The following is a 22,437-nucleotide window of genomic DNA, read 5'->3' on the forward strand; positions in this document are numbered from 1 at the left end:
TTTCAGCTCCGCATTTGGTGATGATAGGAACGAGATGTTACTTAGAGTTTGCAAATGCTAAATTCTTATGATAATTAGAAGCGGTCTGGATAAGGAGTCTGAGATGGAAAGAATAAACAGAAGGAACTGGAAAGTCAATCATCATGTAATGTTACCTTGATAGGAAGATTTTATTTCTGGTGGTGGGAAGAAGATTTCGGTACCAGGTCCAGTGCCAGGCAGGGATGGTTCCTTAATGGGGCCCTGACCTGTGCCCTGCTGTGCTGTGCCACCTCCTAGCAAAAGGTATAGGTGCAGCAGGGTCAGAGGGAGGTCTCCCCTCAGCATCTTCATGGTGCCCCCTGTATCCCAGGCAGGAGGGAGCTGGCAGTTCAGCTAGTGCCTGACAATGCTGCTGAGTGCTCCGCTGCTGGGAATGTAGAGCTCACACACACTGCTCAGAGAGGGGCAGAGCACACTTCCACAGGGAGGGGAGTCAAATTTAGAGAGGATGGTCCTTGTAAAAAAGGAGGGTCAGTCTGGCAAGGTTTCATTGTGACATTTACAGGGGAATTGTACAGTACATCTCTGTGCACATAGGGGCTGCTGATGCTGAGAGGGGGTAGAGCATTTTTAGGGACATTAAGGAGCAGACTGTGGCCGGCAGAGGATGATACCAGAGCTGTTACCCAGTTGGATTTTCTATAGGGAGTAGCAAAATAACAATCATAAAATGACACATTACTATAACAGAAGAGTGAATGCTACATTATCATTAGTATGACTATTATTAACATTGTTATTAATTAATAGATTACTAAAGTGTTTTCCAAACAATCACATTTGGGACTGCGGATAGGGAGAAATTGTGTTACATTGTTGTGCTCTTTTGTCACAAAACAAGGAACTCACTGACTGGGGTGTGAGGCTTCAGCTAAGCACAGGGTCAGCTTTTGGTTGGATGGTGTGTTGCCCCTCCCTTTTGGTGTACCATACAGCGCCCAAATAATAATTTTGTAAAGTGCCCAAAGGGCAATAATTACTGTTGTTTAAAGAGGTTGTCCAGTTTTAAACTACAAGTCTACAGTCCCTCTGTGTGACTACAGACTTGTGTATCCTCGCATCGCACACCCTGCACACTGAGGATTCTCCAGTGCTGGCGCCAGTAGTGGTGGGCGCGTGAAAGCAAGTATGCGATTTGCATACATGCTGTCACATGCCGACAAGACCTGTGCATGTGTATTAAACAAGGTCGGAAACAGTCTAGTCAGAATGTGGCCAGGAGTATGCAAATCACATACTTGTGGTCACATGACCGTCTACTCGTAGCACCGGCGAATCTACCCCTTTAAAGGATTGGTTCTCATGTTTCATCTTAAAGAGTGCGCCACTCCTCTGCCTTGCAGATTCCTGTTTGCTGTGGTGTGATGCATTGCTGATGACTGACAGATTAACCCAGCGAAAGTGTTGCACCACTAGGCTGAACTATGTGATGCTGCAAGCAGAGGCAGATTTACCTCTGCAGTGCAGGTGGAGCGCAGGGGCACTAAAGCTGACTAGAATGCACACTGCGGCGTACTGGACAACTTTAGATCAGAGCTTACAAACTCTATTAAAAAGGGCTTGCAAGCACTGCTTATGCTTGGATACCACTGCTAGACTGCAGTAGTGGCCGGTAACGTTGGCAATAAGTATTAAACAATAAAATTAAAAATTGAGAACAGAAAGGATTTTTAATAAGAAGCAAATTGCAAAGTTGCTTGTTTTTTTTCAAGCACTTTGCAATTGTAAGCATTAGTGATGTTGAAACTAACCCTTTTAAAGCACCACTCCGGAGTTTTTTTGTTTTTTTAATTTCACTTCTGGAGTGGTACCACTAAAGTAACTTCTCTGACCCTAGTCTTATACTCGCAAGCCACTGTCTTCAGCTCTTCCCAGAGTTGTTCCGGTCCCTCGCCGCCATCTTGTGACCCCAACTTCTGACTGACCTGGAGTCAGAGGTAACAATCACAATTTCTCAATGTAAGTCTATGAGAGCCTAGTTCTGGCCTTGTTCTGGCCCTTGTAGACTTACATTGAGTAGCGACTTCCGGATCGCCCAGCAAACACTGGAGATATCCGGCAGGTCATAACCTGCTGGAGACCGACCGGAGCAGCACGGATAACAGATGAAGACAGCAGCAGGTGAGTTTAACACTAGGTGCGGGAAACATACATTAGTAGCACCACTCCAGGAGTAAAAAATAAAAACCCTGGAGTGGTGCTTTATTCACTAAACTTGGAACTGAAGCCACATCCTGTACAACTGCTTTTTCATAGGGTTAATAAATCAAATATAGGATAAGAGGCGTAAGCTCTGGACATCCAGGTGCCCCTTTCAATACAAACAGATGATGGCAATGATACCATATTTCAATTGATATATTGTCTTAGTGGTTGTGTTATAGTTGTGTTAGAATTATAATTATAAATTATATACGGTTCAGTTCGGTTACAGTAAACTCTACAATCATAATAAATTGTGCATCAGATGGAAAATACACGTAAATCTATATACACGATCAATAATTGCAACATTAGAATGAATTTCCATACAGATAATAGAGATAATACTACACATCATCTTCCCTTATTTGCTGCCTGCAGAGTTTTGGGAGGTCCCTTCTTTTTCAACAAATCATCTCCACAAAACATCTCATGTCTAAGACCTGTATAATATATCTTTATTACTTTTATAAGCATTTGTAAAAAAGAAAAAAGATAAGTGATAAGATCAGCTAAATAAAATAATGAATTCTGAAAAGTATTTATTTATTTTACTCACTTATATAATGCCATTAATTCCACATTGCTTTACAGACATTATAATCGCTGTCCCCATTGTGGCTCACCATCTACATTCCCTATCAGTATTTCTTTGGAATGTGGGAGGATACTGGAGAACCCAGAGGTAACCCATGCAAACACGGGGAGAACTTACAAAGTCCTTGCAGATGTTTCCTTGGTGGGATTTGAACCCAGGACCAAAGTGCTGCAAGGCTGCAGTGCTAACCACTGAGCTGCTGTGCTGCCCTCTGTTTTAGTATTACCTAAATATAGAAACCTAATACAATTAATAGAACCAACACTATCAACTTGATGGCTTCCAACTAGTTGTTTGGAAACCAGCAGCAAAATGCTGTTTATGGATCTTTTATTATAAGCATACGCCTCTGTTTAGTACACTGGTGGCTGATGCTTATACCTATATTTTTTTAACAAAATGAATTTGAGCTGTTTTTCAGAGTCAATAGTGAGCTCAGGCGGCTTGGGGGGAGAAGTGGCTCATAAGTGGAGAAAGAAGCAGATTTCTTTCATAGAATATATTACAAAGTTTCTTATATGTACTCGTTCTATTGATTTATGCGCAGTTTGATGAAACATCTGTGACCACTGAAGCATGTAGTTAGAGGAGGGCAATCACCAGTAACATGAATGGTGTCACCAGAGGGTTTAAAATGACAATTAACAGAACAAATAATAGTATTTTTTTGTATCGATGTTCCTAAGCTACGTCAGTACAGATAACTAGAACTGAATCCACGATTATCACAGACTTGTATATATGCAGACACCTAGCCAACTATATCATGTGTGTGTATATATATATAATTTGCATTGTGCCCCGAGAGACACTTTTTTTCCTTTGTACTTATGGAACTTATGAACAGAATCCTCTGCACCTCGCATTTTTACTTTGAAGACTCAACTGCTGCAATAACTCCAAGAAGGAGCAACTGACACAGGCAATGTCTGCAGTCAATCTCTCTCCTTTTAAGGCTGTAATGCCACATCTGGGAATGATCAGAGACACATGCTTTATAGCTGCCAAACACATCTGTGCCAAATCCCTTCACATTTACCTAAAGGGTCACTGAATGAGACAGAACCACATTGCCACCCGGTGTTCATGCTTAGTATTGCATCACTTTCAAATGATCTCCGCTCACTCCACTAAATAAGACAATAAACCTACATTATCCATTATATATAACAACACCCTCCTCCACACTTAAAGATCCTTCCTCCCCCTTATGATACATCTTTCCAGCACAGCCTACACTTTCCAGTATTTGGCAGGACATAGCTTACACACCCCATGCCATGTATATCCTTGAAGCAGCCCCTTTCCTCTCCCCATTCACTGTTAAACTATTGCAGCTGTTAAGTGTTGCAAATCACAAAGGAATAAACATATATACTGCTCAGATTTCACATGCAAACAAAGCGAAAAACTTTTTTGTGAAAAGGAACTTTATTTTCACTTCGCAAACAAATCATAGAATGGAATATATGGCATTGAAAGGGTGCATATTCCTTTCTTACTGTTGCTGAGCACATCTGCTGACAATATTTCTTTAATAAGTCAGGCCGTGGGATACATTTGGCGACCGCTCATAAAAAGTGGAGGGGGTGAAAGGGGCAGATGACAGCATACAGGAGAGTGGGATGGAAGAGAGGGAGCGATGAGCAAGAGCAAGAATGCTGGTATTGGACACTGGGGTAAAGGACTCTTGTGATACTCAGATAGGGAGGGGATGGTGGGCTCTAGCATCTGGCTCCCAGAAGAATTGACCACGAAACATCTGCATGAAATATACAAAAAAGAGAAATATTATACTAATGGACTGAAGAGAAAATGACGCAGTAGTAAGAGATCAGACATGGGATAAATCTGCTTTGCTGCATTGCCAGCAAGGTCCGATCAGGTCCGCTGGAAGCAAATTATCCCACTGTTATATGGAGATCTTCGAATGATCTGATGTTTAGTGATCATGTGTTTGATTACAAGAGGTTTCATCCAGAGATTAATGAATTAGCAATCCTACTTTGATGCTTTCCATGAAGCACAATGCTCATTATGTTATTCCATTAGTTAATTACAGTGCACTTGGTCACTGACATAACGGATCACCGAGTGCATGATATGTAGATAATGATTTTAGTAATAGGCTGATTTATTTTAACATCTGTTAATTCCGGAAATACGGGATGTTTTTTTTTTTGCTGGCCCTTTTTCATTAATGCGGGGGGATGTCTGCAACTCTTAGGAAAGAACCTTGAGAACTCACAGTTTCATCTTGTCATCCCACAGACAAATCGGATCAGGTCAAGAATCTTAGCATAGACAATATGTTCTCTGTACAGTCTCACTAGATCTGGAGTGATGTCATTTTCATAATTAGAAAAAGATAAGAGCGTTTTAGTTTAAAGGGAGTCTGCCAGCCCAAGTAGACAGTGTAAACTAAGCACATTGCCTTGTAGACCACTATAGTAATCGCACCAGTAGTGTCCTGATCGCTGCCACCGTTCTGCAGAAACTGGAGTTTAATCATATTTGCTAATTAGGGTGCTTCGTATACCCATGGTGCAGCCAAGAGGATCACTGCCCCTTTCCGTCCTCTGCTTTTGCTTTCCTCCTTCAATGGTGATTGACAGTGCTGGCTTACCTGGAGTGAGTACCGCCTGCAGAGAGAGCACCCATAGGATTTGGAGGGCAAGATCCATCGGCCGCACCAGTAATCTGTGGCTGCTGAATGGGAGCCCAGAGAAATGCCTCCTACTGCCCAGCTTTCACTGCTCTTCCTTAGATTAGCAGCGACATCATCGTTGCGGTATGATGCACATATGACATCGCGTCAGGCCAGCTAAACTAAAGAAGAGCCGCAGATTCCATCAAGTAAGAGGTGGTTCTCAGGGTTTCCGCCAGTGGCTGCAGATTACTGACGTGGCCAATGGACTGATGCATTCACACCAATTCTAGTAGAAATCTAAGAATTTGATAGACAAGTGCCTATTATGCCGTCTACAATCATAAACAGTGGCCAATTGCAATATGTCGCACACTTCTGTTTATCCCCCTATTTTGAATTTTGCACAGCCGACGCTCAGTATTTCTTCTGGCTCTAGTTCACGAGTATTCAGGTTCTAATTCAAGAGTATTTCAGTACTCGTGAATCAGAGGGTCTTCTACTATTAAGGTTTCCTCCAGAAATAAGCATTTTTCTGGATGGTGTGTGATTCAGAACCTACAGGAAGGGTTTGAGAAGGTTCTCCTTCTACAATTAAAGACCACATCGCTCCCTTATCCATTTCCTTTGGAACTTTGTTCACCCAAAATATACTAATGAAATTATGCTAGTGAGATTATTAGATTATGCTCAAGCAACTATTCAACCCAAAGGTGTCCTTCTTTTGTCAATACTAATCTGCATTCCTTTCCAATACTCCAGCCTGACAATGTTTCTGAAAATAATTCTCAGTGGTGCTCTATTAATATGGATGTGGAATCTGCCATTCAAAGAGATTGAAGAAAAACTCTTACAAATATCCATTTTCCTCTGGTTTAAAGAAGCAATTTTTAGGGTTTGCAATTTAACAAATCAGTAAAATTTTCTTTACCAAGAGCCTCATCCACAAGAATTGCTGTTTAAATTGAGTAAAATTTGCCCTCTCCTAAATCTTTTATTTACTAAGGATAAGAATTAGCAATGTACAGAAGGAACTGCCTTTGGCTGCAAAGTTTCAGCTCTATGCAGGAGGACCTGTAAGAGGGGGGCAGAGGACGCTTGTTTCCCTCTTACTAAACATGTTGCTACAATATTGGCCCAGTATGAAAGTTAGGTGATTAATTTCCTCACAACAAGCTGCCACAGAACCACTGAGAGAAGCCGCCCAGCTCAGTGCACACACTTCCTGTGAGCTGGTACAAACTAGTCTAGTCCTGTGTAGTCAAGGCAAAGGAAGGAAGCAACACTGCTCCCCGAATCTAAGCCAACCCGTGAAGGTCCCTCCATACGTGTAGCATTACTTGGACTGTGTGTAAGCCGTGTGCCAGGGTGGGCTCCCCAGGATAAAGCGAAGCCGCAGCGAGAATATGTGAATAAACGTACTAAAGAAAGAGAAAGATTCAAAGAAGTTCACAGACACTCAGCCAGGAGACCGAGACCCTTTTGCGGTACAGCGTGGCGTCCTACAATATATGCCAACTATATTTACTATATCTTTACCTATTGGCAGGCCTGGTTAAACCAGATGTCTATTAGCTGTTAATACCCTTAAATCTAGAAGAATTGAAAGGGTGTGGCATAGGGGCTTACCTGCAGTACAGCACAACAGCTTACAATCTTACAATAATTTAACTCTATTCCCCAACCAAACACTTCCCTGCCCTGTTATGAGTTCAGTGAACACTGAAGAATAATCCTTCTCCGACTACACCATGAATAAATATGCATCAGCTACTTAGCACTCCAAAAAATAAAGGTTGAATAACTTGAACAAATATCAAATAACTATAATGTTCCTCAGAAGCTTTCTCCTGGACAAGCTCAGGAATGGCCTAAAGTCTGTTGCATGCTTTAACAGCACCTGGGTGTAAGTTGGAGATTTATAGTAAACACAGAGTCCTTAATAACAAAGAAACAGGTGACATAGCAGTGAAACCGGAAATCGCGGATGCTGACCTTGGCAAAAAATGAGGCCTGACACAGTTCAATAGCCTTCCTAAGTAACTACAGGCCGTGTCTCAGTCTAGGGTATTTTTGCGACAAAATATGATCAGATGTGTGCATGGTTATGTAGCACCCTGAGGATTCGGCTGCTACAGGGGTATTACACCTCAAGCCAGAGGTGTGATATTCCACTCCCGGGTAAGGATGGAGTGTGGAACTGAGCTCAGTTAGCTGCATGCACTACACACATCCCATTTCCGAGGAACAGACCGATGGTACTCCCACTAGAGAAATGTGCAGGTACGACAGTGTCTGTTCCTGGCTGGAGTGGGAGGGGGGTGGAACATCCCAGTAGTGTAGGGGCAGATAGGGGGAGCAGTCTGGGTAGTGCTAGGAACTCATTGGGTGCTGGTCACCTGAGCTCACACATAGAGGGAGTATATAAGGTGGGAACCATCTTAGATCAGGGTCAGTCTTTTGCAGAGTGAGGTCAGTCTGTCAGAGCAGAGGAGAAGAGCAGCTCCAAGGCCAAGAGAGAGAGAGAGGAGAAAGAAAGACCCAGAGGGGGAGAAAGAAGGAACTCCAAGAGCCCAAATTAGACCAGAGGGTGAAGAGTTGGCAACAGGGTACCGGATCCCAAGCTGGCAGAGGCTACAGCACACCTTAGCCAGGAACCGGAGGTCGTGGGCAGGATCGATCTGCCACGATCACCCACTAAATCCACCCAGAAGGCAGACCAGGAATAGGGTCAGGGAACCCAGAGACAAGGGTTTACCACCAAGAGGCCCGAGGGAGCCGGACATAGGTGGATCCCTGGTGGGGAAGGCCAGGGAAGAGGACAGGACAGAAAGGGAGCTCAGGACCACGCTCCAGAATCACCTGGGGGTTGGCCGAGTCCAGGACCTGGTGGACGCAGCACGGCTCGGGTGGTCACTTAAGGCCGGAGTGACCAGAACAACTGCAGTAAGTAAACAAACCCTGAACTGCACAGCCCGACTCTGAGTCTCATTTCCATCCCCGCTGCACCACCACAACCCCCATCCTCTGCGACTGACCCCCTGAGGCTATACCCCTCCCGTTGGGGGTTATACTACCTGAGCTGCACATACATCACCAGCCTCAGCGGACCCTGCTGCAGCGGCGGCCGTATTGACCGCAATTCAACGGGTGGCGTAGTCGACACAAAAGAACATCTAGTAACATCATAAGGACTGCCACACACTGAGCTTGACACCCTGGGCACGGACCGGGTCACAGCCACTCGGAGACTACAACCCCCATCTGATCCGGCTCCGGGTATCCCCAACAACACTGGCCCAGGGGGCGCGTCAACTTTGGCGTAGTCGGCAGGATAACGTGCCCGCAACAACCGGGTACTGCGTGCCTGAAGAAAAGTTCACCGTTACCTTAAAAAGAAGTCTCCTGCCGGTTCCGGAGGGTCCCCGCCATCGGGCCCCATCACAGGTCGTTTCCCGCCGGTTGTCCGCCATTTGCAGCTTTTTCCCGCCATCCATGGAGTTTCCCGCCACTGGGAGACGATTCCCGCCATTTCTGAAGATTTCCCGCCTTGGGGGAGCGGACGCCATTATGGGCGTGCCAGAGGGTGGCAAGAGGCCACCTCCCATCGTGGGCCAGGTCGAAGAATGGCGCCAAAAGCGGAAACCGCGCCCACCAACAGAGACTGTGATGCTGGAAGTGTCCATCAGCGTAAGAGAACTGCCCCTGGAACTGAAGTTGCCCCGGGACCACCCTCGATGTGGGCGGAGACAGAAGAAGAGAACAAAGATGGGTGTCGCCTGGAGCAGTCTGGAGAGAGCGCACCCGGAGACAAGACGTCTGGAAGAGAGTCCAGAGAGAGCCTACCCGGAGATGGAGGGAGAGCCAGGCAGCACCGACCCAGCGGTCAGGAGCCTGATGCGGGCCGCCACTCCAGGCAGCACCGACCCAGTGGTCAGGAGCCTGTTGCAGGTCGCCACTCCAGAAGGCCTGCTGGAGATCCTAACACAGCTCCCCCGAGACCGGGAGTGTGCACAGACCGCGCTGGAGGGCCTCGCACAGAGGTTGGCCCGGGTGCAACGAGAGACGTTGGCGGAGTGGAGCCGAGAGATGGCCCAGCAGATCGAGACTCGTCAGCGGAGCACGCCACCCGAGACGAGGAGACAGACCGCCTCTGAGGATGGTGCAGGAGGAATGAAGGCCGGAGACGGCGCCGAGAAGGGAGCCGAACGAATGGAGGCAGGTAAAGGGGACGTCACTACCCCGAGCCGGGAAACCGCGTGCCTGCCCCAGCTCCCCGTCGCAGAGCCCGAAGTACCCCCTGCCGTGCCCGTCGCTGCAACGTCACCGCCGCAGACTAGGCCTCAAACGGAAGCCGCGACCCCTGTGACGTCACACGCCTCGACCCCGAGCGTGGCCAAGCAGGAAGTACCATCGGCCTGGTCGCAAGGCCTAGTACCCCCGGGCGCCGCAATACCAACAGCGCCCCCTACCTCCGCGGAGCCCCCGGCCTGGTCGCAGGGCCGAGTAACCACGGGCGCCGCCGTTCTTACGGTGCCCTTTTCCTTTAGCGTGCCCCAAGCCTGGTCGCAAGGCCTGGTTAACCCGGGCGCCGCTACCACCACGGCGCCCATAACACCTAAAGTACCGCACCTGGGTGAGGACCTGTTCGCCCAGCATACGTGCCCGGATGGGCAGCCCTTCGTATGGCCCCAGGAATACATCCAGCTGGAGCTGCAAAAAGCAAGGGCCATGTGCGAACCCCTGATCCCGGCTCCAAAGCCCATGAAGAGGATCTCGCCCCCGCTAGAAGAGACCCAGTTTGAGTGGGATCCCACCGGAGAAGACCTCATGGGGTTCACTCAGGAGACTCGGGCAGCCGCAGCGGAGCGTGCAGAGTGCTGCCGCCAGCAGCTCGAGGTCTTTGAGAGGGAGCGGAGAGAGAGGCGGGTCCGGGAACAACAAGCCCAAATAAGGAGCGCGGAGCAGAAGAGCCGGACCAGGAGAAACCCCCGTGCAGCGCATGGTCCCCGTACCATCGGGACTGTGATAAAGTTCAATCTGCAGCATGGGTGGGGTTTCATCAGGGATCACCGCACCCCAGGCGACGTCTTCGTGACCAGGAGAGACGTTGAGTCCCACCTACCGGAGGGACACAGAGGTCGTGACCTGTATTTAGGGGACAAGGTCACCTTCACCCGGCACAAGTGTGCCAAAGGACCCTACGCCCTCCATGTGCATCGCCTGACGGAGGAGGAGCTGCGGTGTGAGGAGGAGCAAGAGGGCCCGGACGGGTCTGAAACTGAAACCAACCAACAAGAAAGAGCAGGAGGACGCCGTCGTTGAGTACGGTAGAGAAGAGACTGTACATAGTTACCCGTCAGGGTATAAGAACTGTTCTAGTTAAAATATAGTCCCCGTTGGGACCAGCCAAGAGTGAACTGTTAATCCCGTGTGTCCCTATTCCCACTGACCGAGGACTGAGAGCGGTCATTCCTTTCCTAATACCTGGCCGAGGACTGAGAGCGGCCATATCCCCTTGTATATAGTTGCGCTTCCTAAAGCGCCCCCTACCGGTTTTATAGAGAACTGTTTTATTCCAAGAGAGACTGTCGCACTTTACCCGGTCACAAGTTGCACCGTGACCGGAGGAACCAGAAACAAGAATGTTTATATGAAAAGTTTATTGCTGATAATATATGATGTTTTATATGTTTATGTTTTATGAAAAAAAATGTATGTTTGTGGATGTTTATATCTTACAGCCCGAGGACGTGCTGTGATTTACCAGGGGGGAATGTAGCACCCTGAGGATTCGGCTGCTACAGGGGTATTACACCTCAAGCCAGAGGTGTGATATTCCACTCCCGGGTAAGGATGGAGTGTGGAACTGAGCTCAGTTAGCTGCATGCACTACACACATCCCATTTCCGAGGAACAGACCGATGGTACTCCCACTAGAGAAATGTGCAGGTACGACAGTGTCTGTTCCTGGCTGGAGTGGGAGGGGGGTGGAACATCCCAGTAGTGTAGGGGCAGATAGGGGGAGCAGTCTGGGTAGTGCTAGGAGCTCATTGGGTGCTGGTCACCTGAGCTCACACATAGAGGGAGTATATAAGGTGGGAACCATCTTAGATCAGGGTCAGTCTTTTGCAGAGTGAGGTCAGTCTGTCAGAGCAGAGGAGAAGAGCAGCTCCAAGGCCAAGAGAGAGAGAGAGGAGAAAGAAAGACCCAGAGGGGGAGAAAGAAGGAACTCCAAGAGCCCAAATTAGACCAGAGGGTGAAGAGTTGGCAACAGGGTACCGGATCCCAAGCTGGCAGAGGCTACAGCACACCTTAGCCAGGAACCGGAGGTCGTGGGCAGGATCGATCTGCCACGATCACCCACTAAATCCACCCAGAAGGCAGACCAGGAATAGGGTCAGGGAACCCAGAGACAAGGGTTTACCACCAAGAGGCCCGAGGGAGCCGGACATAGGTGGATCCCTGGTGGGGAAGGCCAGAGAAGAGGACAGGACAGAAAGGGAGCTCAGGACCACGCTCCAGAATCACCTGGGGGTTGGCCGAGTCCAGGACCTGGTGGACGCAGCACGGCTCGGGTGGTCACTTAAGGCCGGAGTGACCAGAACAACTGCAGTAAGTAAACAAACCCTGAACTGCACAGCCCGAATCTGAGTCTCATTTCCATCCCCGCTGCACCACCACAACCCCCATCCTCTGCGACTGACCCCCTGAGGCTATACCCCTCCCGTTGGGGGTTATACTACCTGAGCTGCACATACATCACCAGCCTCAGCGGACCCTGCTGCAGCGGCGGCCGTATTGACCGCAATTCAACGGGTGGCGTAGTCGACACAAAAGAACATCTAGTAACATCATAAGGACTGCCACACACTGAGCTTGACACCCTGGGCACGGACCGGGTCACAGCCACTCGGAGACTACAACCCCCATCTGATCCGGCTCCGGGTATCCCCAACAACACTGGCCCAGGGGGCGCGTCAGTTACCCACTGTGATGGCGCAGTGGGTCTTAATTATCTTACCGACCCATGTCTGCTTCGGTCTGCATGCGAATAGATGAGGCTCCCCTCCAACAGATGAGCGGTACCGCTGATGACTATGGCTTTACTCCTCAGCGGTGTCCAGCTCTACTCGCACTAGGTTCCTACCTATTTCTGTCTCTCAGCAGTGTTCCTGATGGTAATCTTTTCGCATCTGATAAGGAACTGGTCATAGTCAGGGTCAGCTTCACTCCGCAGCGGCTCTGGTCCTCAATGGGATGCTTCTACGTGCTAATGTCACTGGACCTCCCTCTGGCAAGTCCTCTCTCTGTCCTTAGTAACCTCCAACTGCCAGCAAGATTGCCGCCCCACTCCTTCCCATGACGCACATCTAACTGTCAACTGTCTCTGACTATGCGTCTGTTGTTGGGTTGACTTTTGCTTGTGGCTGAATAATAACATTTCAGTCCATGTAAAGCAGTACCATGTCATTACTGACAGCAAGCAGGTGATAAACATATACAAAAGGTACAATGTTTAGACATAAGGACACAGATATCTGGTCTAAAGAAGCAATATTTAGGGTTCACAATTTAACAAATCAGTACATTTTTATTTACCAAGAGCCTCATCCACAGCAATTGCTGATCAAATTGAGTAAATTTGTCCTCTCCTAAATTTTTTAATGACCAAGGATAAGAATTCAAAATGTACAGAAGGAACTGTCTTTGGCTGCAAAGTTTCAGCTCTATGTAGGAGGACCTTTAAGAGGGGGGGAAGAGGACGCTTATTACCTTCTTACTCAACTTGTTGCTATAATGTTGGCCCAGTATAAAAGTTAGGTGATTAATTTCAAATAAAGAGAGGACTGGAAAGACACAAAGAGCAAAAATAGGGTCTTATCTGGGTGACAGTGTTGAGAGAATAACTTATTAGTGCTCACCTTGTCTAGTTGTGTGCCACAACCACTGATAACGCTTAGGCTGCTGCAGACCCACGAGGGGATGAAAGTGCAGTAATGGAGAAACAAATGGGTTTAATTTTGCACTGCCATGTAGAAAGGATGAGGGATGCCAATCCAGTATAAGTGGTTTGTTTTGTTAACGCATTTTGAAGTATACAAACTTCTTCCTCAGGACAACTACGATTGTGGTTGTCCTGAGGAAGAAGTTTGTATACTTCGAAACGCGTTGACAAAATACATTACTTATACTGGATTGGCATCCCTCATCTTTTCTACATGGCAGTGCAAAATTAAACCCGTTTGTTTCTCCATTACTGCAGGTGATAAATTTCGTCACAACAAGCTGCCATGGAAACGACTGAGAGAAGTTTCCTAGCTCAGTGCACACACTTCCTGTGAGCTGGTAAAAACTAGTCTAGTCCTGTATAGTCAAGGCAGAGGAAGAAAGCAACATTGCTCCCTGAATCTAAGCCAACCCGTGAAGGTCCTCCATCAGTGTAGCATTACTTAGACTGTGCATGATATTTCCTTCAAAAGCAAGTGAAAAGAACTGTGCTCCAGACTCCCTGAGAGGCCCTAAGCTTGCTTGTTTCATAAGGAGAAGACACCTTCTACCATGCGCACAATCTGCAGTGTAACCTATGCTGTGAACTTCAGCTACCGTGACATTAAAATCCTCTTCCATTTGAACTATATCTCTCAGCTGGCCCCTCTGCAACATCTGGCGCCTCCCCCGTGGCTCACCGCAGGGGGTGCACTGAAGTGGCCTTGTAGGCTTGTGTGCTGACATGAGACTCTAGAAAATGAGAAGTAATTTGTCCTGTAAAGAGACTGCAATGTTTTAAGTGGACGGCCTCCTATTGGATGAAATCAAATTAACATCTTTGATAAACTATTATCCTGCCCATACCTTCTTGTCAAGGCACCCAGTATAATGCTCAGTCCTGTTCACAGGATGGCATCTCAGCATCTGGAGCTCCTCCATGCAGTCCCTTTATGAAGAATTCTACATTGATATAATGTAAATCTGTTACCCCTAAATCCTATCAGCAACTCAAAAAGATCCTAGCTGGACTACTAATAAAAATATACTGGTGCATCTCTATAAATTAGAATATCATCAAAAAGTTAATTTATTTCAGTTCTTCAATACGAAAAAGTGAAACTCATATATTATATAGAGTCATTACAAACAGTGATCTATTTCAAGTGTTTATTTCTGTTAATGTTGATGATTATGGCTTACAGCCAATAAAAACACAAAAGTGATTATCTCGTTTATCTCAGTAAATTGGAATAGTTAACAAAAAACACCTGCAAAGGCTTCCTAAGTGTTTAAAAAGGTCCCTTAGTCTGTTTCAGTAGACTACACAATCATGGGGAAGACTGCTGACTTGACAGATGTCCAGAAGGCAGTCATTGACACTAAGTAAATGCAAAGTAAATTTTGCATTTCATTTGGAAATCAAGGTCCCAGAGTCAGGAGGAAGAGTGGAGAGGCCACAATCCAAGCTGCTGGAGGTCTAGTGTGAAGTTTCCACAATCAGTGATGGTTTGGGGAGCCATGTCATCTGCTGGTGTAGGTCCACTGTGTTTTATCAAGGCCAAGGTCAGTGCAGCCCTCTATCAGGAAATTTTAGAGCACTTCATGCTTCCCTCTGCCGACAAGCTTTTTGGAGATGGAAATTGCATTCTCCAGCAGGATTTGGCACCTGTCCACACTGCCAAAAGTACAGTACCAATACCTGGTTTAAAAAAAACAGTATCACTGTGCTTGATTGGCCAGCAAACTCGCCTGACCTTAGCCATATAGAGAATCTATGGGGTATTGTCAAGAGGAAGATAAGAGACCCCAGACCCAACAATGCAGACAAGCTGAAGGCTGCTATCAAAGCAATCTGGGCTTCCATAACACCTCAGCAGTGCCACAGGCTGATCGCCTCCATGCCACATTGCCGCATTGATGCAGTAATTGATGCAAAAGGAGCCCCGACCTAGTATTGAGTGCATTTACCAAACATACATTTCAGTAGGACAACATTTCGGATTTTAAAATCATTTTTCAAGATGGTGTTATAAGGTATTCTAATTTACTGAGATAATGACTTTTGTGTTTTCATTGGCTGTAAGCCATAATCATCATCAACATTAATAAAAATAGAGACACTTGAAATAGATCACTCTGTTTGTAATGACTCTGTATAATATATGAGTTTCACTTTTTGTATTGAAGAGCCGAAATAAATTAACTTTTTGATGATATTCTAATTTAGTGAAATGCACCTGTACATACAGTACAGACCAAAAGTTTGGACACACCTTTTCATTTAAATATTTTTCTGTATTTTCATGACTATGAAAATTGTACATTCACACTGAAGGCATCAAAACTATGAATTAACGCATGTGGAATTATATACTTAACAAAAAAGTGTGAAACAACTGAAAATATGTCTTATATTCTAGGTTCTTCAAAATAGCGACCTTTTGCTTTGATGACTGCTTGGAACACTCTTGGCATTCTCTTGATGAGCTTCAAGAGGTAGTGACCGGAAATGGTTGTTTTCACTTCACAGGTGTGCCCCTGTCAGGTTTAGTAAGTGGGATTTCTTGCCTTATAAATGGGGTTGGGACCATCAGTTGCGTTGTGCAGAAGTCAGGTGGATACACAGCTGATAGTCCTACTGAATAGACTGTTAGAATTTGTATTATGGCAAGAAAAAAGCAGCTAAGTAAAGAAAAACGAGTGGCCATCATTACTTTAAGAAATGAAGGTCAGTCAGTCCGAAAAATTGGGCAAACTTTGAAAGTGTCCCCAAGTGCAGTTGCAAAAACCATCAAGCGCTACAAAGAAACTGGCTCACATGAGGACCCCCCTAGCAAAGGAAGACCAAGAGTCACCTCTGCTTCTGAGGATAAGTTTATGAGTCACTAGCCTCAGAAATCGCAGGTTAACAGCAGCTCAGATTAGAGACCAGGTCAATGCCACACAGAGTTCTAGCAGCAGACACATCTCTACAACAACTGTTAAGAGGAGACTTTGTGCTGCAGGCCTTCATGGTAAAATAGCTGCTAGGAAACCACTGCTAAGGACAGGCAACAAGCAGAAGAGACTTGTTTGGGCTAAAGAACACAAGGAATGGACATTAGACCAGTGGAAATCTGTGCTTTGGTCTGATGAGTCCAAATTTGAGATCTTTGGTTCCAACCACCGTGTCTTTTGTGCGACGCAGAAAAGGTGAACGGGTGGACTCTACATGCCTGGTTCCCACCGTGAAGCATGGAGGAGGAGGTGTGATGGTGTGGGGGTGCTTTGCTGGTGACACTGTTGGGGATTTATTCAAAATTGAAGGCATACTGAACCAGCATGGCTACCACAGCATCTTGCAGTGGCATGCTATTCCATCCGGTTTGCGTTTAGTTGGACCATCATTTATTTTTCAACAGGACAATGACCCCAAACACACCTCCAGGCTGTGTAAGGGCTATTTGACCAAGCAGGAGAGTGATGGGGTGCTATGCCAGATGACCTGGCCTCCACAGTCACCAGACCTGAACCCAATCAAGATGGTTTGGGGTGAGCTGAACTGCAGAGTGAAGGCAAAAGGGCCAACAAGTGCTAAGCATCTCTGGGAATTCCTTCAAGATTGTTGGAAGACCATTTCCGGTGACTACCTCTTGAAGCTCATCAAGAGAATGCCAAGAGTGTTCAAAGCAGTCATCAAAGCAAAAGGTGGCTACTTTGAAGAACCTAGAATATAAGACATATTTTCAGATGTTTCCCACTTTTTTGTTAAGTATATAATTCCACATGTGTTAATTCATAGTTTTGATGCCTTAAGTGTGAATGTACAATTTTCATAGTCATGAAAATACAGAAAAATCTTTAAATGAGAAGGTGTGTCCAAACTTTTGGTCTGTGCTGTATGTTGGGAGTTTCGAGCACATCATATGGTGTTCAGGTGTCATTTGAAATCTCCACCTTTCCTATCAGCTCACCAGCTCACATGGCAGAGAAATTCCCTCTGTATTGCCCCTTTATCCACTTCTTTTGGTTAATTTAATATACACTAATGAATATACTCACACTCAGGTCAACCTGTCCAACTGGTTTGAGGTCCTCCCCTTGAGCCCTTGAAGAAAACCAATTTAGATTAAACTCAGCCCAACAGGGAAGTTTTTAACCAAGCCAAATATTCCTCACAAAACAGATTTTGCTTAGGTTACTATTCAAAGGTGTCCTTCTTTCCAGTTCCCCAGGATGACAACTTTTCTAGAAATCATTCTCAGTGGCATTTTCTTAATATGGAAACGGAATCTGTGATCCGATGGGATTGAAGAAAAATTCTACAAATTATTCATCACCTCCTGATGGAACTAAGGGAAAATAGATTTACATTCTAAGTGTTATGAACTGCTACAAGCACTAAGGAAAGAAAGGAAAACTGTCCCTACAATAGGACTAAGCTGATTCCCTATGATGCAGCGGGGGACCTGTTCCTTGTGAACAGACCCGCCTAAGTCCTCGGCTAGTCTGAACGCAGACCTAGAGATATAAGGGAGGGGTCCCTACAAGAACTAAGGACTGGGATATAGTTGGACACCTCCTAGCAGAAATTGTAGCAGAGCAAAGACAAACAAACAAAAAGTGCTAGCGGTCCAAAGACCAAGCAAACTACAGAGTTAGGTACAAGGCACCTGGCCTCCTTTGAAACGCTATGATAAGTCTAGGAGCAGAGACATCATCCGCCTTTACCTAGGAGTTATCCTCGGGACCGAAACCTTTCCAAGCGACGAGATACTGCAATCTCCCTCTATGCCATCTAGATTTAAGAATGCGAGAAATTTCATATTCACCGTCTTCCACCACCGGAGGAATAGAGACAGTGGCGTCCCTATCCGAAACCTCAGCTTTTTTCAATAAGGAAACATGAAACACCGGATTAATCTTCCAGGAGGTTGGAACCTCCAACCTAACAGCAGATTGGTTAACTACCTGAAGTACCTTAAACGGCCCTACAAATTTCGGGCCCAATTTCTTAGAAGGAATCCTCAACCGCAGATTCTTAGAGGACAACCAAACCATGTCACCAACCGTAAACAAAACCTCTTGACGTTTCCTGTCAAAGTACCTCTTATATTTTTCGTTAGCCTCTTGAAGGTTACAACGTACATCAGTCCAAATTCTCTCCAAATCACCGGAAAAATTCTCCTCCTCCGGCACAGTCGATACCAATTTGGAGAATGACCCAAACGACGGATGTCTCCCAATACAGCAAAAAAAAGGAGAACACCCAGCAGAAGAGGATGTATGGTTGTTAAGAGCAAATTCAGCAAGTGGCAGAAACTCAGACCACCCCTCTTGATTGTCAGCCACAAAACAACGCAAAAACTGTTCAACCTCCTGGTTCTTTCTTTCTGTCTGTCCATTAGACTCAGGATGATATCCAGATGAAAATGACAAATGAACTCCCAACCTGTCACAAAAGGCACGCCAAAAACGAGCCACGAACTGAGGTCCCCCATCGGAAACAATGTCGGTAGGAACGCCATGGAGTCTGACAATTTCCTTAACAAAAGCCTTAGCGAGTGTCTTAGCGCAGGGCAGTTTGATGAAAGGAACCAAGTGACATTATAAACCCAATGCGCTGTGATTCATTCCCCGAGGATCTGGGTCTTAAACGAAAATATAATAAACAAGCGTTTTTAAAGGAAAAAAAAATCTTGCTGTTTACCATAAAAAAAATCTGGCAGTCCTACCTTTGGTTCGACAAAATGCGCTCCAGGACAGCTACTCACGTGTTGCTGGAGCTCGGCCACCTCCAAAGACAGTCCCTGCAGGAGCTGAGCCAACTCCTGAACCGACACCATGCTGAATTCTGGATTACTTTCCTTAGAGTGTTTTATTTTGGGCTGGACTTACTGTTATGAACTGCTACAAGCACTAAGGAAAGATAGGAAAACTGTCCCTACAATAGGACTAAGCTGATTCCCTACGATGCAGCGGAGGACCTGTTCCTTGTGAACAGACCCGCCTAAGTCCTCGGCTAGTCTGAATGCAGACCTATAGATATAAGGGAGGGGTCCCTACAAGAACTAAGGACTGGGATATAGTTGGACACCTCCTAGCAGAAATTGTAGCAGAGCAAAGACAAACAAACAAAAAGTACTAGTGGTCCAAAGACCAAGCAAACTACAGAGTTAGGTACAAGGCACCTGGCTAGCTTAAGAGTAAATGTAACACTGAAGTCCAGCAAGGCCAGAAGGGCGGAGCTGGATTATATAGGCAGAAAGTCATGTGACCAACAAAATAGAAAAGGAACTAACAGGAGGGTTCTAACACTTAGGCTGTGTGCCCACTATACGTTTTTTAAGCGTTTCCGCAGCGGCAATTCCGCCACAAAAACGCTTAAAAAACGCTTGTTAGTAGGTTTGCTATGGTCCCCAATGATAATCCGCATGCGCTGTGCACATGCTGTGGAAATTTCCGCTGTGGATTATCATTGCGGAAAAACCCGCAGCACTACAAATTATTTTGCGGAATCGCGGCCATTTGGCCACCATAGACTTGCATTGAATCGCTTAATATCTGCATGACTACATGTGCACATGCGGATATTAAGCGATTCAATGTGTGGATGGTACTTGGGTCTGGAGAAGAGGAGACTCTCCTCCAGACCCGGGTACCATAGTACCTGTAAAAAAAAGAATAAAATAAAAAATATACATTATACTCACTTTCCGATGGCCCGTGGTCTTCTATCCGGTACGTCTTGGCTCCCCGGTGGCTCGCGATGAAGTAAAAAGACCTTCCATGACATCATTCAGTCATGTGACAGGTCATGCGACCGCTGACATCGGCGGAAGACCGGAGAAGGAGACCGAGGTCCATCGGAAGGTGAGTATAATGTTTTTTTTTATTTTTTAACATTTTTATTCTTTTTTTTAACTAACTTGGTCACACTATATAAAATCCATGCCGGCTGCATGGATTTATATAGTGTGACCAAGTTGACAAGCACTTTCCAAGTGATGCTAAAATCGCTTGGAAAGCGCTTGTCAACCCGCATGCGGAAATGCATGTGAAGAACGCTTCACATCCACTTGTCCCTGGCTGAAAAAATGCATGTACAATCCGCATGCGTTTTTTTTGCCAGGGAGATGCAGAAACGCTCAGGAAAAATCCGGAGCATTTCTGCATCGTAGGTATGTTGCGCCCTGCTGCGCATTGGTGCCACAAATCCTAGAGGGGAGCATGGACGGATTCCTCCACAAGAGGCCCTCTTAGCATACACACACCTCCACCTTTCGCCTCAGACCAGCAGAGGGAGCCCGTTAAGGATATAAAAAGGGAAGGTGGAGCTAGGCAGTCAGTCTAGAGAACACTTTCCTCAGGGGACAGAGGTAGTTCCAGTCCCTCTAGAGAGAGTTCAGACTCAAAAAGCTCAGGTTAGTGAGCCTAAGGCGTGCCAACGCCATAAGAGCGGTGAAGAGTAGCGAGGCCTACTGCCAGTGTGAAGCCTAGTGAGGGCCCCGAGCGCGGCCGAAGGCGAGTGGAGTAAGCGAGCTACTTAGGGGGGGCAGAGGAGCTTAACCAGCTCACCCCACAACCAGTTACCGGACACCGGGTCCGTGTCTGCAAGGATCTCTAGGACAAGCAGAAATAACCAGAACCCCTGGCGAACTACATGTCCCAGGAACACCAAAAGCTGACCATTATACCAGGGTCAGGAGTCATTGAGGCCCAAGAGACCAGGGGGTGTGATCTTCAACAGAAGGCCCTACCACCAGGTCAGCCGGTGCAAGACAGAGACTAAGTTAGGCCTAGCTCCAGGCAGGTCATAAACTTAGCAGGAAAAGGCAAGAAACAGGAGGCCCCACACCCACTCACTGGGGAGAGTCCTGAAATGAATCCTTCACCCTAAAGTGCCCTGGATCGTGCCTGAAACACCACCAGTAAAGGTACTGAAGTGAACTGTCGAGTGTGTGCCTATTCTTCCTCCGACCCGGCTGGGTCCCCTCTGTCCTGCATCCCTTCTCCTACGCTGCCCTGAGGCCCCGCTCCACAAGTGGGGAGCAGAACCAACTAAGCTGCCCGACCACCGGCCTCAGAGGACTGTAGCAGCGCTGGTGATCCTCACCAGACACCACAGGTGGCGTCACAAACTTTCCCCTTTCCCATACACCTTTTCCCCCAATTCCTTGCTTTTTTTTTTAAAAGTGACCCCAGGGTACGGCCCCGGGAGCCGGCCACCGCGGCGTCCCCAAATCTAACAGTAAGGCCTGGGCGCCGAGTTGTCCCCATCCCCTGGGCGCGTCAGGCACATAGCCTAAAACTAACACTCCTTGTTATGTGGATACCGAGAAGCACTTATAAGACATTTATTTGTGACTTTGTTTCTTAGCAATGTTGCACATACTCAATGTGTTGATGTGTTATATAGCAATTGTTGATCACATGGAAATACTGGAAATTTAATTTAATTTTGTGGAGCGCACCTCTATGTCAAAAGCTATAATGTGGAAACAAAGAGCATATTTCTGGACTTATGAGTAGCCAGCTCATGTCTGGACTCTATAAGTCACTTCCTAAATGTGCAGGGAATACTCTGAAAATACAAATGCTGTGATATATTAATACAGGATAGAACAGATGTTATATAATGATTCAACATACATTCTGCACCAATTCCTTAACCCTTTTCCAACTTATGATGTACATTACACATCAGGAGCCGGGGTAAGGAGCCAGCTTTGTAGCTGAATCTGCACCATACCTGGCAGATGCCGGCTGTGTTACACAGCTGACATCTTGTAACAGCAGTGACCGAAGCTTGCGACATTTGCTGATGTTTAACTATTTAAATGCAATTGTAAATGACTGTCAGAGAGATTTAAATGGGTATTCCCATCTGCAAGATACTATCTTAATATGTAGTAGGTGTAATAATAATACCTCCAATTAGAAATGTACTGTAGTTCTCCTGATAATCTATGTCACT

General features: G+C 46.3%; 1 protein-coding gene across 1 annotated transcript in view; it reads right to left on the reverse strand.

The window, feature by feature from the left end:
* Positions 1–458, reverse strand: part of COL6A1 (collagen type VI alpha 1 chain) — a 70,917-nt gene extending 70,459 nt beyond the window's left edge. Inside the window, exon 1 of the mRNA XM_073646772.1 lies at positions 156–458. Within this exon, the coding sequence (XP_073502873.1) occupies positions 156–333 (178 nt within the window). The 5' untranslated portion in view covers positions 334–458. The remainder of the gene's footprint in view (positions 1–155) is intronic.
* Between the last annotated feature and the right edge of the window lie 21,979 nt (positions 459–22,437).

The sequence above is a fragment of the Phyllobates terribilis genome, unplaced genomic scaffold (assembly GCF_046119375.1).
Source record: "Phyllobates terribilis strain yellow unplaced genomic scaffold, ASM4611937v1 Scaffold_9__5_contigs__length_417890890, whole genome shotgun sequence".
NCBI lineage: Eukaryota > Metazoa > Chordata > Amphibia > Anura > Dendrobatidae > Phyllobates > Phyllobates terribilis.